The sequence below is a fragment of the Podarcis vaucheri genome (genome assembly GCF_965113315.1).
Source record: "Podarcis vaucheri genome assembly, chromosome: 14".
NCBI lineage: Eukaryota > Metazoa > Chordata > Lepidosauria > Squamata > Lacertidae > Podarcis > Podarcis vaucheri.
Window position 1 is genome coordinate 36,155,744 of NC_138752.1, and position 14,188 is coordinate 36,169,931.

The 14,188-nt window shown below is 50.5% G+C and overlaps 1 protein-coding gene across 1 annotated transcript in view; it reads left to right on the forward strand.

Moving 5' to 3' along the window:
- LOC309518766 (cytoplasmic phosphatidylinositol transfer protein 1-like) overlaps positions 1-14,013 on the forward strand; it is a 42,881-nt gene extending 28,868 nt beyond the window's left edge. Inside the window, exons 4-10 of the mRNA XM_082199259.1 lie at positions 2,523-2,611; positions 3,336-3,343; positions 4,642-4,713; positions 5,583-5,678; positions 6,296-6,451; positions 7,143-7,206; positions 13,452-14,013. Coding sequence (XP_082055385.1) covers positions 2,523-2,611; positions 3,336-3,343; positions 4,642-4,713; positions 5,583-5,678; positions 6,296-6,451; positions 7,143-7,206; positions 13,452-13,705 — 739 coding nt within the window. The 3' untranslated portion in view covers positions 13,706-14,013. The remainder of the gene's footprint in view (positions 1-2,522; positions 2,612-3,335; positions 3,344-4,641; positions 4,714-5,582; positions 5,679-6,295; positions 6,452-7,142; positions 7,207-13,451) is intronic.
- The last annotated feature ends 175 nt before the right edge of the window (positions 14,014-14,188 follow it).

Sequence of the window (14,188 nt, forward strand, 5' to 3'; positions counted from 1 at the left end):
ATCTGTGTTCTGCCTCCACTGCCTCTGAATGCCAGTTGCTGGGACCTTCTGTATGCTAAACATGCCCTGTCACTAAGCTACAGCCTTTCCTTGAAATAATCCTCTTTCTCTGTAAATCTTGGTGGGAGAGTCCAGCTGACTTGGTGGTGGTAGTTGCTGCCCGTCGCTGTGACCCTGGTTCATATGTGAGCTCTACATAAAGCTTGCACAAGGAGAGAAGCCTCTCTGTGACAGTAGCAGCCATCAGTTGTGGCAGCTGCTGTAGCCACCTGCAGAGAGCTGCCCTCCAGCCCTATCTCTCAGCCCATTGATGAGCCAGTTAGTGGAGTGCTGGCTCCTTTGGCTGACTTCCAGTGATGTCTGGCTTAGAAGCACCAGAGCAGAGTGGAATGAGGAAGTTACTGTGCTTTGCTAAAATTTCCTGCTTCCTTTCTGCTACTGCTGCTAAACAAATCTAGGCCTTGTAGAGCTGGTGGTTATGCTGAACGTGACTGGGGAGTGTGTGTGTCTGTGCATCTGCGTGTGTGCAGTTTGCACAGGTGGTGTTAGCTTGGGGTAAGAACACAAGAAGCTGCCTTATACCAAGCCAAGCCATTGGTCCATCTAGCTCAGCATTGCCTATACTGACTGGCAGCAGCTCTGCAGGGTTTCTAGGCAGGAGTCTTTCCTAGCTCTGCTTGGAGATGCCAGGGATTGAACCTGGGATCCTTTTGCATACAACACAGACACTCTGCCACTGATGTTGCTAGACTACAATAGCCATCACCCCAAACACTGGGGCTGGTGGGAGTTGTAGTCCAGCGTCATGTTGCCCAACCCATAAAGGTAAAGGGACCCCTGACCATTAGGTCCAGTCATGACCGACTCTGGGGTTGCGGCGCTCATCTCGCTTTATTGGCTGAGGGAGCTGGCATACAGCTTCCGGGTCATGTGGCCAGCATGACTAAGCCACTTCTGGCAAACCAGAGCAGCGCACTAAAACGCCGTTTACCTTCCCGCCGGAGCGGTACCTATTTATCTACTTGCACTTTGACGTGCTTTCGAACTGCTAGGTTGGCAGGAGCAGGGACTGAGCAACAGGAGTTCACCTCGTCGCGGGGATTTGAACCGCCAACCTTCTGATCGGCAAGTCCTAGGCTCTGTGGTTTAACCCACAGTGCCACCTGTGTCCCTCTGCCTAACCCTTACCATTCGTCAAAACCAACAGCTGCTACAGGCATCTTTCCAAGCAGAGGCTCTGTTCTGGCTCTCTGACATGCTCAGGATGGCAAAACATCTTGGCTTGTCCATGTACTTGGCCTTACAAATAGTTTCACTTGTCATTCCACCCACCCAGCTGAAAATAGGCAATGCTTATAAGCTTCAGCAAGGCTAAATCCCCTTGCTTCCAAATGCTCCCGGCATAATGGATCAGGCAGGCAGCCCCTCTCTGCTTCCCGGCTCCTCCCTTTCATTTCTTCCCCTTGCTTCCGCACACTCACATGCACATCCCTCGCTGCAAGCTTCCCTCCTAGGCTGCCAAGACTTGTCCCCTTTTGCCCAACTGTCCATTGGCTCAGAACGTGTGTTTTGGAGACAGCTTTGGCTGCGTGGACTTGTCTCACTGCACCGCTAGCTGCTGCGGGAGCCATCCGTGCAAGAGGGGGCGGTATTTTTAGACTGCATTCTCACGATTCTCCTCTCGGGGGATGCTATTTATAGAGCGCAGAATCTAATCAAAGCGGTTGGGACGGAGGGGCCCTTGCCTTTTCCCACCCCACAGTTTGGGTGCCGCATCGCTTGATCTGTTTGCAGGAAAGCCGGTGAGATTTCAGCTGGTGGTCTAAAGCGACGCGAGAGCCAGCGTCTCCCCTGCTGAGCCCTTCACGACACAGTGACAAAGAAACGCTCCTGTCTTCCCTCTCCCTTCCCTGCCCCAGGTGTTACAACCTTGTGTCTGTGCTCAGCCATTCCTTCCAGCCACATGGAAGCATTTGGCTGTTGGATGGAGAGGGAATTTTTCAGCCCAAGGGCTGTATTTCCTTCTCGGGAACATTCCAAAGGCCACATGCCATTTTGCCTGAGGCAAAAATGTGCAGAGCAATGGATGTAAACGTTACCTTTGTACAGTAGTTTCTACACACATGCATACACCTCTCTCTGCCCCTTTCCAGCTAAGCAAGAGGCAGTATCAGAGTTCAAGGACTCATTCCAGCCAGGCAAAAACACTGTTTAGAATAAGTGGCCTGGGCCTTAACTGTCAGAGTCTGCAATGCAAAGTCTCTGGTGCCTTACAGTTTCTCTGCCTCAGTTTATCTTCTGTGCTTTCTAGGATTTTGAACAGAGGTCTTTCCCCAGCCCTAACTGGAGATGCTGGGGATTGAACCTGGGACTTTATGAATGCAAGGCAGATCCTCTGCCCCCTGAGCTACAGCACTTACACATCCCTTTTGGGTTCTAAAGATTTGCCTACTTGGGCTTAGACATGCCCATTTTAAGATTTTCTCTGCTTTCCCCTTTATGCTGTGCTGTCCCACCATTAGCAAGCTGCCTAGCTGGGCTCGCGCTGTGACGCCACGAATATTCTACATCACAGAGAAGGCCTGGAACTATTACCCGTACACAATCACAGGTAAGGAGAGCTCTTCTGAATCAGACAAATCTCCGTCTCACCCAACAACCTCTTTCTGCAGGGCCCAACTAGAGACCTCTTGAGAACCCCAGAATGGAATAGTGTCGGGTGAGGTAGCTGCAATCTTCACTTTTCTCTCCTCTGTTCCTGGCACATAGAATGGATCTACACAGATATAAAAATGATAATAGGGAATTCGAAAGTGTAGGAGCTGCCACGCTAAAAGATTGATGTCAGGCAGACGTCTTCACTGTACTGACTTTGGCACCTGCTGAAAACGTTTAGATAAGCTTATCCAGATATTTAGAATGCTAATGTGTTTATGGTTTGTTGGGTTTTTTCTATGTTTTGTTCTTAAGAATGATCTCAGTGTTTTATTCTCTTTGTAAACTGCTTTGAGGTTTCCTACAGTCAAGCGGTATATGAATCTTTTGAACTTTAGTTGGATACAACTCCTGAGCCACCCATCAAGTTGGGCAAAAGGCTTCCCTGGATTTCCATTTGCAGCTTTCCTGATAGGAACGTGGCTGAGTGCATTGAACCTCAGCCAGTGCTTCTCCTTTCTGCCTGGGCTGTTGTGCTGGAGCTGGGTGGCTTAAGTTGTCAAGGGAAATTCAGTTATGGCTCCTGCGGCAACTGTCCCTCCCCATCTCATCGCTGGTTTTCTCTGTCTCTTTCCTCTGCTGTCCTGCGGATTCCTGGAATCGCCTCGCCATCGGCTCAGAGTACACGGTAAGTGCCAAGATGTGCTTGCGTGTTAGGCACTTTGCTGCTTCTCCAAAGGAACGGCTTGTAGCCTGGACTTCCAGAGTGGTCCTGAGGCAGCACCAACTCCTCCAGGCAGGAGGCTGCACATGGGAACAAGTGAATATGCGACAGGGAGGAAAGGAAGGACTGGTTTGAGGATGTCGCAGTCAGCCTGTGAAATCCCCCTGGTTTATCCTCCCCTTTCTTTCAAGAAGCTGATAGTGGCTGACATGGCCTCCCCAACACCACTGTTTCCTCACAAGAACCCTGTGAGGTAGATTAGGCCAGCCTTCTCCAACCTCGGGCCGTTGGCCATGCTAGCAGCGGTTGATGGCAGCTGGATTTCCCTCCCCCAAAATTATAATGCATGATAGCACCACTGCTGTAGTGACTGGAGTGTTGTACTAGGGCCAAATTCTCACTTAGCCATGAGGCCCACTGGGTGCCTTGAGCCAGTCACTCTCTCTTGTGACCTGACCTACATCGCAAGGTAGTTGTGAGGATGAAATGGGGAGTGGGAGAGGCGTGCATGCCGCCTTGAGCTGCTTGGAGGAAAGGTGGGGTATAAATGTGATAATCAGTAGATAAAACAAAGAGATAATCTAGGCTTTGCTACCAGACCTATACATTTTAAAGAAGCATAACCTGATCAATCTGGGCAGAACCCTCCCATTCCTCCATTTTCCTTTATTCCTCCCACCCTGGCCCTTTAAATTATTGCCCATTTTTGCAGCATTGCACCCATTCAATCCTTTCTGCTCAGTGGTAAGCCCTGTTGAGTCCAATAGGACTGGCTCCCAGGTGACTGTGTATAGGATCACACTGTTAGACACACATTCCTGATTTTACGAGCTGGTGTCTTTCAGCAAGTGCTGCAGTCATCACTTCTCTCTCCTTCATCCCTGGCACGCAGGCTGGATCTACACAGATACAGAAAACACCATGAAAATGCTATGGGGTGGGGTGGGGAACACGCTATAAAATATATGTGCAATTTGCCATTGAGCTCTCCAGTGCCATTGCTGTCACATTTTTAACATGCACTTATAACGTTATAATTGCAGCTGTGCAGCTGAGTCCATAGTATGCCCTTGGGTGTTGAGTTATCCATGACCAGGCAGGCGAGAAGGAGCAGCAACTAGCAGTGGGTAGTTGCCTGCCTTCCTCTTTGCCAGCTGCATCTGTCCTCCCCCTCCCCAGCCAGCATGGCTAACATCTGGAGGACCTCAAGTTCCCCATCCCTGGTTCACCTTCTCAGATTCTCCTCCTCGCTTCTTTTACAGTGCTCTTTCCTGCCAAAGTTCTCTATCTACATAGAGACCAAGTACGAGGACAACTGCGGAGACAGCACAAATGTAAGTGCTAATTGGGAAGAGTTCTCAATCTGGCACAGAACTGTCTGCCATCCCTAACAAAGAGGCAACAGGATGCAATGGGAGGTGGGGAGGGTATCCTTTGGTGCCTTGGGTTCCTTGTTTTGCAGTGTGGCCAATCAGGAGCTTCTGTTAAGGGGGAAACATGCCTCTCCTTTGTATGGAATCGGTGGTCCATTCCCCCATTTAGCCAGCAGGTCCTATTCTGATTGGCTGCGGCTCTTTGAAACTTCAGGCTGATGTCCTCTAGTTGGAGACAGGTTGGCAAGGGGCTTTCTGCTGCATGGCATTTTGCAGAGGACAGGACCCTGCCCTGAGGAGCTTACAATCTACAATCTAGATTCCCCCCCCCAAAAAAAAAAGCGTTGACACAGTAGTTTGTTAAGAGTGCTGAGAGGAGACCCACATTCACAGCCACAATTAACAGAAGGGTTTAACAATCAGTCCTTCTTCCCAGGGAACTCTTGAGAATTGTAGTTTGGAGGGAATAGGGGTTTCCCAACAGCTCTCTGCACCCTAAACAAGCTATAGCTCCCAGTTCTTTAGGAGCCAGGAATGATGAGAGTTTCAGTCCAATATTATCTGGAGGGACACAAATTAAGAAGGCAGGTCAGACCCTTGGTCCACCTAGCTCAGTGTTGCCTCCACCGGCTGGCAGAGGCTCTCCAGGATTTCAGGTGCGAGGCATGCGCTAGAGATGCTGGGGATTGAACCCAGGACCTTCAGCATGCAAAGCAGATGCTCTGCCACTGAGCTACGGCCTTCCCCAGTTGTTGTGCATCATGCCCTGCCCTACATCCAAGCTGCTGGCCTGACAGCCCCATCTCTTTCTCTACCTCTTGCCCTCCCAGATCTTCCACAAGGAAAACATATTGGGAGACCACGATGTGACATTCCTGGACATCGCCTTTGATGAAATCCCAGAGCGCTACTACCGGAGCCTAGAGGTAACGCGAGGCAGGGAGGCACCTGTCTAGCCAGGTTTGTGTGTGGCCTTTCCCTTGCCTGAGTCCTGCTGTGACTGTAAGGAAAGCCCTGCTGCATCAGACCAAAGGCCCATCTTGTCCATTGTCCTCAGTGGCCTATCAGATGTTCTGGGAAGCCCACAGGCAGGGCAGGAAGCCTTCTGCCTGCGTTTATCCCTCACCTACTGGCATTCCAAGGTACACTGCCTCTGAGTGTGGAGGCTCCATTTAACAAGAGCCCTGCTGAATCAGACCAAAGGCCTGTGTAGTCCAGGAATCCTGGGCTGTACCCAGTGTTGGTCTGATGGACCCATCAAAATGAATGGATCAGCCAGCAGCCCATCTAGCCCACCATCCTGTTTTCACAGTGGCCAGCCAGATGCCTGGAGGGCAGCCCTCAAGCAGGACCCAAGTGCAAGAGCGCTCTCTCCTACTGTGGTTTCCAGCAACTGCTGCCTCCAACCATGGAGGCAGATTGCAACCATCATGGCTACTAGCCATTGGTAGCCTTCTCCTCCATGAATTTGTCCAGTCTTTCTCTAAAGCTATTCAAATGGAGGTCCACTGGCTCCTTATACTTGTCTTCTCCATGTTGGTAGGATCTCCGGTACTTCAGCTCGACCAAGACTGGCCGTGGCCCACTCCGGGAGGGCTGGCGAGAGCATACCAAACCCATCATGTGCTCCTACAAGCTGGTGACGGTCAAGTTTGAGGTGTGGGGGCTGCAGACACGGGTGGAGCAGTTTGCTCACAAGGTGAGAGCTCAGCCTGGAGACATTTGGGGACCTGGAGGGATGGACTGGGCCCTGTTTTTGCTGGGAGTGTGGGAGGTACCCTTCCTGAGTTTTGAGAAGTCCTTGATTCTCATCAGACAGATTATCCCCCTGCCTCAAAGCAATATTCTGTGCCGGGGTGGGGAACCTGTGCCTGCCTAGATGCTGCTATACCACAAAGCCCATCATCCCTGAAACACAATGGATTGCTGTTGTGATCCTCAGGAATGTCTGCCTCCAAGGAGCGCTGGTGGCTCAAGCCAGGGGAGTTCAAAGGTTCCTGGGGAAGGCAAAAGTCAGCACCTTGGAGGAGGATCAGGGTGTGTTCAGGACCACAGACAGTGCTTCTGCAGCTGAGCCAACCATCCATGTTGTCTCAGCAAGGTCGTGGAGCAACTGGCTTCATAGCAGGGTTAGGCAGTCACTGACTGGACTATGCTTGCTGGGGCTGATGGGAGGTGCAATCCAAAACAGGGAAGGCTTCTCTGGAGCATAGATCAGTCTGTGCATTGCTGCCTCCTGCTGGCAGGGCTCTCAACTGCTCTGCTAGCATAGCAGCCTTTGGTGGTTACAGTGGGAGGGGGGTGACCTTCCCCATGGGGCTTGCTGTGATCATTGCCCCCCAAAAGATAGAAGATACCTGAGGAGTTGTTAACCTAGTTTTGGGTTGCAGGCCATCCGGGACATCTTGCTGATCGGCCACAGGCAAGCTTTTGCCTGGGTGGACGAGTGGTGTGGTAAGTGAGCCTTTTTGTTGTGTTGCTGGTGGCAGAGTGGGTGGAAAGAAGAGTGTGTGAAAACTCTTTGGGCCGTGGGAGAATCAAGCTTCAGGGTCCCCTTTTCCTAGGCTGCCCTGCTCTTTACATCATTGCGTTTTGCATTCATCAGTATGGACCACCTGTTTCCTCCTAATCAGCAACACAGAGTAGGGCCCTCATTTTTTTTAACTTTAAGCATGCACTGAATTAATGGGGAGAGCCTCCTGCCCTTCACTGTGCTTTTAAATCCCCTGATTGTAAGTACAACAAGATGGTTAAACGGTAACTAATCTGTGACCTGCATTCTTGAGTGTGGGCCCCTCCGATGGGATCCTACAACTGCACACAAATGGAAATGTTGTTTTTGGAAAACGTTTGCTTTGTTCCCCCTGGAGCTAAAAGCTGTCACTGGTGTCTCCCATAAATCTCAAGCCCCGCTTATTTTATTTATCTGTATTTACTAAACCTGTTTCTAGCCCTCTTCTTGGTTTTGAAGATCTCCACAAAGTGCACAAAAGAGCAATACACCGTTAATAAAATTCATCTTGAAACAAAGGTCTACAGCTGAGAGGAGGGACAGCGGTGATCAGTGTTCGCAAACTTTTGGGATCCACTTTGGGGAATACTACGTAGCAAATCAATTCTGACCTAACGTGTCCAGTTGTGTGCAGTTCTAGGTTTCTTGGCAAAGGAGTGGGGTTGTGATCACCAAAGCTGTGGAGGCTGGTCCATCAGAGTGACCACTGCCCCACCCATCTCACTCTGCCCTCAGCCAGCCCCCTCCTGCCTGCCTTCCTCCTTACAGCCCATTGAAGGTGTGGCCCTGGCTGTCATCTTGCTCCTCCTTAGTCTCTGTGTCACCCTTGTAGAACTCCTACAAAAAAACCTTTTATTAAAGAGCCCCATAGTGCCTCTAAGCCACCTCTGGTTAGCAGCTGCCACAAAATTTCTCACCCCTCTAAACTATCTGAGACACAGCGCGTCCTTCTTACCTCACAAATCCCCTTCTGAGGAACTGTAAGCGAAAAAGGTGTTTAGACTCCCGCAGGTAAGTGGAAGGCAGAACAATACTACCTGGCCCCACTTTTTTCTTACCTTCCTTTTCTAACCCTGCTAACTTTTCCCCTCAACCCCTGTCCTCTTCATTTCCGCTCTCCAATGTTTTCCTGAGCCTCCTCTTCCTTTGAGTTTTGCTCCAGTGTTGACCGAGTTTGTGCTATCTTGTACCAGTGCTGCCTGGGTCTAAGGTCTCTTGAGTGTGCATGCGCAGGATTAACTCCAGCCTGGTGGGGGGTGAGGGGCTCTCCTCCTTGCCCCCTACAGTGGGCTTACATAGCAGCAGCAGCTCTCAGACCAGTGCTTTCGGCCACTTCAAATTTCCCATAATGCCCAGAGGAGCCTGATTTAGTGTTGCTCTGGGGCATTGTGGGAAATTTAAAATGGCAGCTTGTTGATTCTTAAGACACACACACACACACACACACACACACACACACAGGGAGGAGGTCTTAAGCCTGCAGCAGTGCCAAGGGGGCTCTCAGCTGCCTGGTGTTATTGGGAGCTGACGCCAACCCTGAAAACACACACTCAAAGCGAGCCAGTGGATTCAGAACCACATCTCTACTGCAACCCCACACCACAAGGGAACACAGGAATCTTTCATTTCCAGAGAGTAGGGCTGATCTCCTAGGCCTTTCCTGCCTAATTATAATATCGCAGTCAACACAAGGGACCTCCAGAAGCCATCCAGCCCACCCTTCCTCACTGCAGGATCTGTGACATTGCTTGCTACCTCACCTCTCTTTAAATGCATCCTGCCAGCTCCCAAGGCAAGCTGGTGTTCCACTATCAAACATATCTGACTAGGTGGAAGCTTATTCTACTTTGCAGCCAGAATGTGCCATGATCCCCTGCTAGTTTCCACCTATTGGTTCTAATTCTAGGTTAGGGAAAGGGGCTGTAGCTTGGCGGTGGAGCATCTGCTTTGCATGCAGGGAAGACCCCTGGCATCTCCAGGCAGAGCTGGGAGAAACACCTGTCTGAGCCTCTGCCAGTCAGTGTAGGGGATATTGGGCTAGATGGAGCGATGGTCTGACCCTATGTTCCTACATCATCCTGCCTTCTGGAGTAACTGAGAATAAGGACCTCAGAAAATGAATTAAGTGCAGTTCATGTCAGGCTGGCATAAGGGACTCTGGGAGGGCAGTGATGCAAAGGCAATCAAACTCCAACCAAGGAGTTTATTTTTTATAAGGGTCAGGCAACATCCTGGGAAGCATTGCAGCCTGGAAAGGGCAGGCTTGTTTGCGTGGCTGGGTTCCCTGCTAGGAGAGGGCACACAGAACCTGACTCCCCATTTCAGATCCACAACTGAGGACCTATGGGCCATGCAGTCCCTCCCCACACACACTGGGGCAATTCCACCGGTCCAGCTGTGTGCTTGCCTGTGTTGCCCCCTGGTGGCAGCAGAGAAGCAAAGTGAAGAAGGGGAAATGAGGGTAGCTGCAAAAGGAGCAGGGAGGGTGTGAGGTCTTGGGAGAAGCCCATGGCAGCTACAGGGGTCAACAAGGCATTGTATGAGGCTTGCCCCTTTTGCTGTGAGTTGTTGGCTCTTTGCAGGTGCTGGCTAGGTTACTTTGCCTATTAATGCTGGCCACCTTTGTAGTGAGATGGGATGAGGATCAGACAAGTGCATGGAGGATATCCACAGATGCTAGCCATAATGGCTGTGTTCTGCCTCTACGGTCGGAGGCAGTAATGCTACTGAATGCCAATTGCTGGAAACCGCAGGAGGGGAAAGTGTTCTTGAGCTCCGGTCCACAGGCATCTGGGCGGCCCTTGTGAGAACAGGATGCTGGACCATTGGTCCATCAAGCTGCTCTTGCGTTCTTATATTCTCATTTATTTCATCATCTGCCATCCTCATTTTATTTGCACTCCACTGGTCCTTCTGAAAGGAAGCACAAAGCAACTAGCATTTTGCAGAAACAAATGCAACAGCTAAAGGCAAACAGGAGGAGACTTTGGGGCGTGGAGGGCTGTGGCTTCGTGCTACGCAAAAGGTACCAGTTTCGGTCCCTGGCTTCTCCAGGCAGGTCTGGGAGAGACCCCTGCCTGAAACCCTGGAGAGCTGGAACAGTGCTCTGGCATACTGAGGCAGAGGCAAAGGACAGGAGGGAGGACCAAATGGGCCTTCGGCCTGATTGATCAGGTTTCTTCTTATGTTCTTATAAGCACCTGAGGTGAGAGAGCAGTGCACCAAACAGAATAGCTGGGAAGAAACCACCAGTGTCTGTGCAGAAGGTTTCAGGAAGAGTGCCTGTTCGCTTGTAGCACCACCTGCTGGCAGAATGCGGCACTAGAACTTGGAAACTTATGCAGAGGATAGATAACAAAGCCAAAGCGCCAAATACACTCGGTGTTGTTTTCATTGTTTAAAATACATTTTAACATTCGTGGTTGCTTAATTTATTTGGATTTAAGCACATAGGGCATAATTCACAAAGTTTAGTTAAATTACATAGGGATTGGAGCAACGAACTACCGCAGAAAAACCTCCCTGGCCAAGGAAACGTTTGTTTTGCTCTCATTATTTTCTGAGATTCCATCAAACGGGGCACATTTTGGGGCCTCACTTTGCAGGAGGGTTAGAAACTTGGTGCATTTCTGTAGTCATTTAATGCAAGCTGAGATTTTTGTCAGGGCTTTGGATTGTGCTCCCCATCGATAATTCTGAACAATTTTAAGATTGTAGCTGCTTTTCAAGAGGAAGGCAGTTGTGTTCCATGAGCTGCCTCCTAAACTCTGTGTAGTGTGACCCAAATTAGCTGTGGCCAGCGAAGGAGGCTGCCGACAAGATGGAGAGACGAGTGCTGATCAAGCTGCAGCTTGACGGACTGGACTAAATGGGTCATTGGCTTCTGCGTAAAACAACTTCCTGTGCCCTTCCTGTTAGGGATCCTGGTAGCTTTCCCCTCCCCTTCTCTGTCTCCTGCATAATGGTACTAACAACTCTGCCCTCCACTGCTGCTCAGGGCTTTCTCATCCCTTTTCGCCTTCAACCTCCGCCTTTTCTGATGATCTGTGCTGTGATAGTTCTGCTCCTGAGAGAGAAGGTTTCCTTAACTGACGTCGTCTCAGCGTACAGATCATCGCTTGGCAGACATCTGGGAAAGGCCCCCTGAACTGAGTCGCCACATTTTGCACCTCTCTTACCCCGAGCAGATGGCCAGGCTCTGTTTAGAGGGCAGGATTTGATCTCATCCTGCACAGCCCATTTTCTGTTGGGTGGGGTTAGGGCCAAGGGGCCAAATGTGCTCCCCACAGCAAGAAGGAGAAAACCTGTCCACAGACACCATTGCAGTTGGTGGTGCATTTGGGACCGGCCCGTTGTCTCTCGCAGCACCAGTGTCTTGTGACGGCCCCTCGTTGGCTCTTCGTGGGGCCTCGGCGCCTCCGGGTTTCCTGTGCCTCCTTCCGCCGAGCCCGGCTTGCTTTACTGAGCTTTGAGAGCATCTCTGCGTGTTACAGACATGTCCCTGGAAGAGGTTCGTGCCTTCGAGACTCAGATGCACGTGGCCACAAATAAAAACTTCAGCACCCAGGACCCTTAACGCCCCACCTGGCCAGCCCTGCCCAGGACTCCCGTTTTGTATGTATATGTTTTGTTTTTGCCTTTTGGTCTTTCCTTTCTTCTCCTGGATCTTGGCATAGCAGGTCCCAGCCCTATTCCTGCTAAGGCTCCCCTGTCCTTTGCAGACCCAGCTATGCCTTTTCTGTGCCCAAGATGCATGAGAGCAGCAGCAGCAGTGCAAAGGGTGTCTGGAGCATGTTGGGAAAGGGCTGTAGCTTAGGGGCAGAGCATCTGCTTTACATGCAGAACTCTCAGGTTCAGTCCTCGGCGTCTCCAGGTAGGGCTGGGAGACACCTCCGTCTGAAATGCTGGAGAGCCACTGCCACTCAGTGTAGGCCATATTAAGCCAGATCGACCAATGGTATGAGTCTGTCCAAGGCAGCTACCAATTGTTCCTGTGATGAGCATTAAACTGACTTCATGGCTTTCCCCGATAGATGTGCAGGAATGCTGGGTCACCAGCCAACCTGAATGGAAGGGGGAATTCCATTCAGAGTGCCAATCCTTACCTAGCAAACACAGCAGCATGCAGTGCAATAGGGACAGGAATCCTTGTACTTGGGGAATGGCAAAGTTTTCAGAAGTATACGCACAAATGGAGGAAAGAAAGAGAGGAGAAAACATATAAGGAGCATCAACAATACCAGGAAAGTTCGAGCACCTGTGTTGGGTGGGATGGCGAGTGGAATGGAGTATCTCACTAGTGGTTTCCCGCTGCTCTCAGAAAGAGGGGGAAAGGGGGTAATCCGCTGGCCTGGATTTGAATCTGAGTCCTCTGCTTCCAGAAGGGATGGATTGATGGATTGATGGATTGGTCTGTGAACTGTCCTGAGACCTCTGGGTATATGGCAGAATATAAATTCAGTAAATAAATAAAATTGATCCACTGCTCAGAATTGAGTGTGACATGTTCATTGTTATGATGGTGGTGATTTTATTATTATAATCATTGCTTTTATTTTTAATTACACTTGATTTAGATTTGGGCTTTCAAAAACAAATATTCAACTTTATGTTTAAGGGTTATCAGTGATACAATAGTGAGCTGTACTCAGTGGTGATACAGTAATTGTACATTATTACAAATAAGAATAATGCTATGCCAATAAAGGCTGAATGAATGAATAATAATAATTGTTATAAGTCCTCCTCAGGGTGAAGGGCAGATTAGTATTACAATTTCTATCCCACTAGTATTCCAAAGAACTTAAGGTGGTCTTTTATTGTTCTCCCGCTCTCCATTTCCCCCCTCACAACAACCCTGTGACCCTGTGTGGTAGGCTGAGAGACAGGGGACCTACTCTAGGTCCCCCAGTGATCTTCATTGGAACCTTGCTCTCCCAAGTTCTTGTCTGACACTCTATCCACTATACCACGCTTTCGCACCTGGGGATGGAGGGGAAGCTAAAATCGACCCTTGCCTCGCTCTCCTCCCCGTTAAGGCTCCAGAGAGAGGCGAGTGGTGCCCTGGGGGGGGGGAGGAGAGGCAGCCGCTCGGGCCTAACCCAAAGAGAGGCAGCAAGCGCCCCCCCCCTCCCCACCAACCTCAACCTCTTCTCAGAAAGACTCCCTCCACCTTTTCTTCCCACAGGGATGACGATGGACGAGGTGCGCCTGTACGAGAAGGAAACCCAGGAGGCGACCAATGAGATTGTCGGCATGGCGGAGCCCACCTTCACCCTCAGCGGAATGCGCCTGCCCCCCAACACCCAGAGCGCCCCTTCCACACCCCTCAGCGGCGACGCGCCAGACTTCCTCAGTGTGCCCAAGGACAGACCGCGGAAGAAATCTGCCCCAGAGATGCTCTCTCTGCCGGTTCTGAGGGAGCGTGCCAACGCAGAGTGACGCCTGGCCCCACGAGGCTCACCCCAGCTCCTGATTCCCCACGCCTTCCTTCGTCAAAGAGACTTGCCCCCCCCCCCCACTTCATTTACACAGGAAGGCATGTACCTTGCTTTCGTCTGGTTTTTTAAGAGAAATTATTTATGTGTGGGGTTTTTTTGTTTTTTTAATGACCTTTCTGAGTTTCTCCTTGTCCTGAATTGGGCAACATCCACCTGCTGGACTGAGGAAAGGCCTACGACTTGTGGCCCGCCAATTCCCTTCCCCGGATTTCAGCAGCTCTCTTGTAAAGTAAACCTTTCTGACTTGTTCTGGCTGGCGTCCATCCAAACGTGGCAGGGATTCTCTGACTTTTCCCTTGTTTGACCTGGGGCACTTGTGATATTCCTGTATTGCAGAATAACACACCCACCCTGGTCCAGACACACACATCCTGAGCTTTCCCTCGCTTGCAGAAATGTTGAGTGAAATTTACTGCGCCATCTT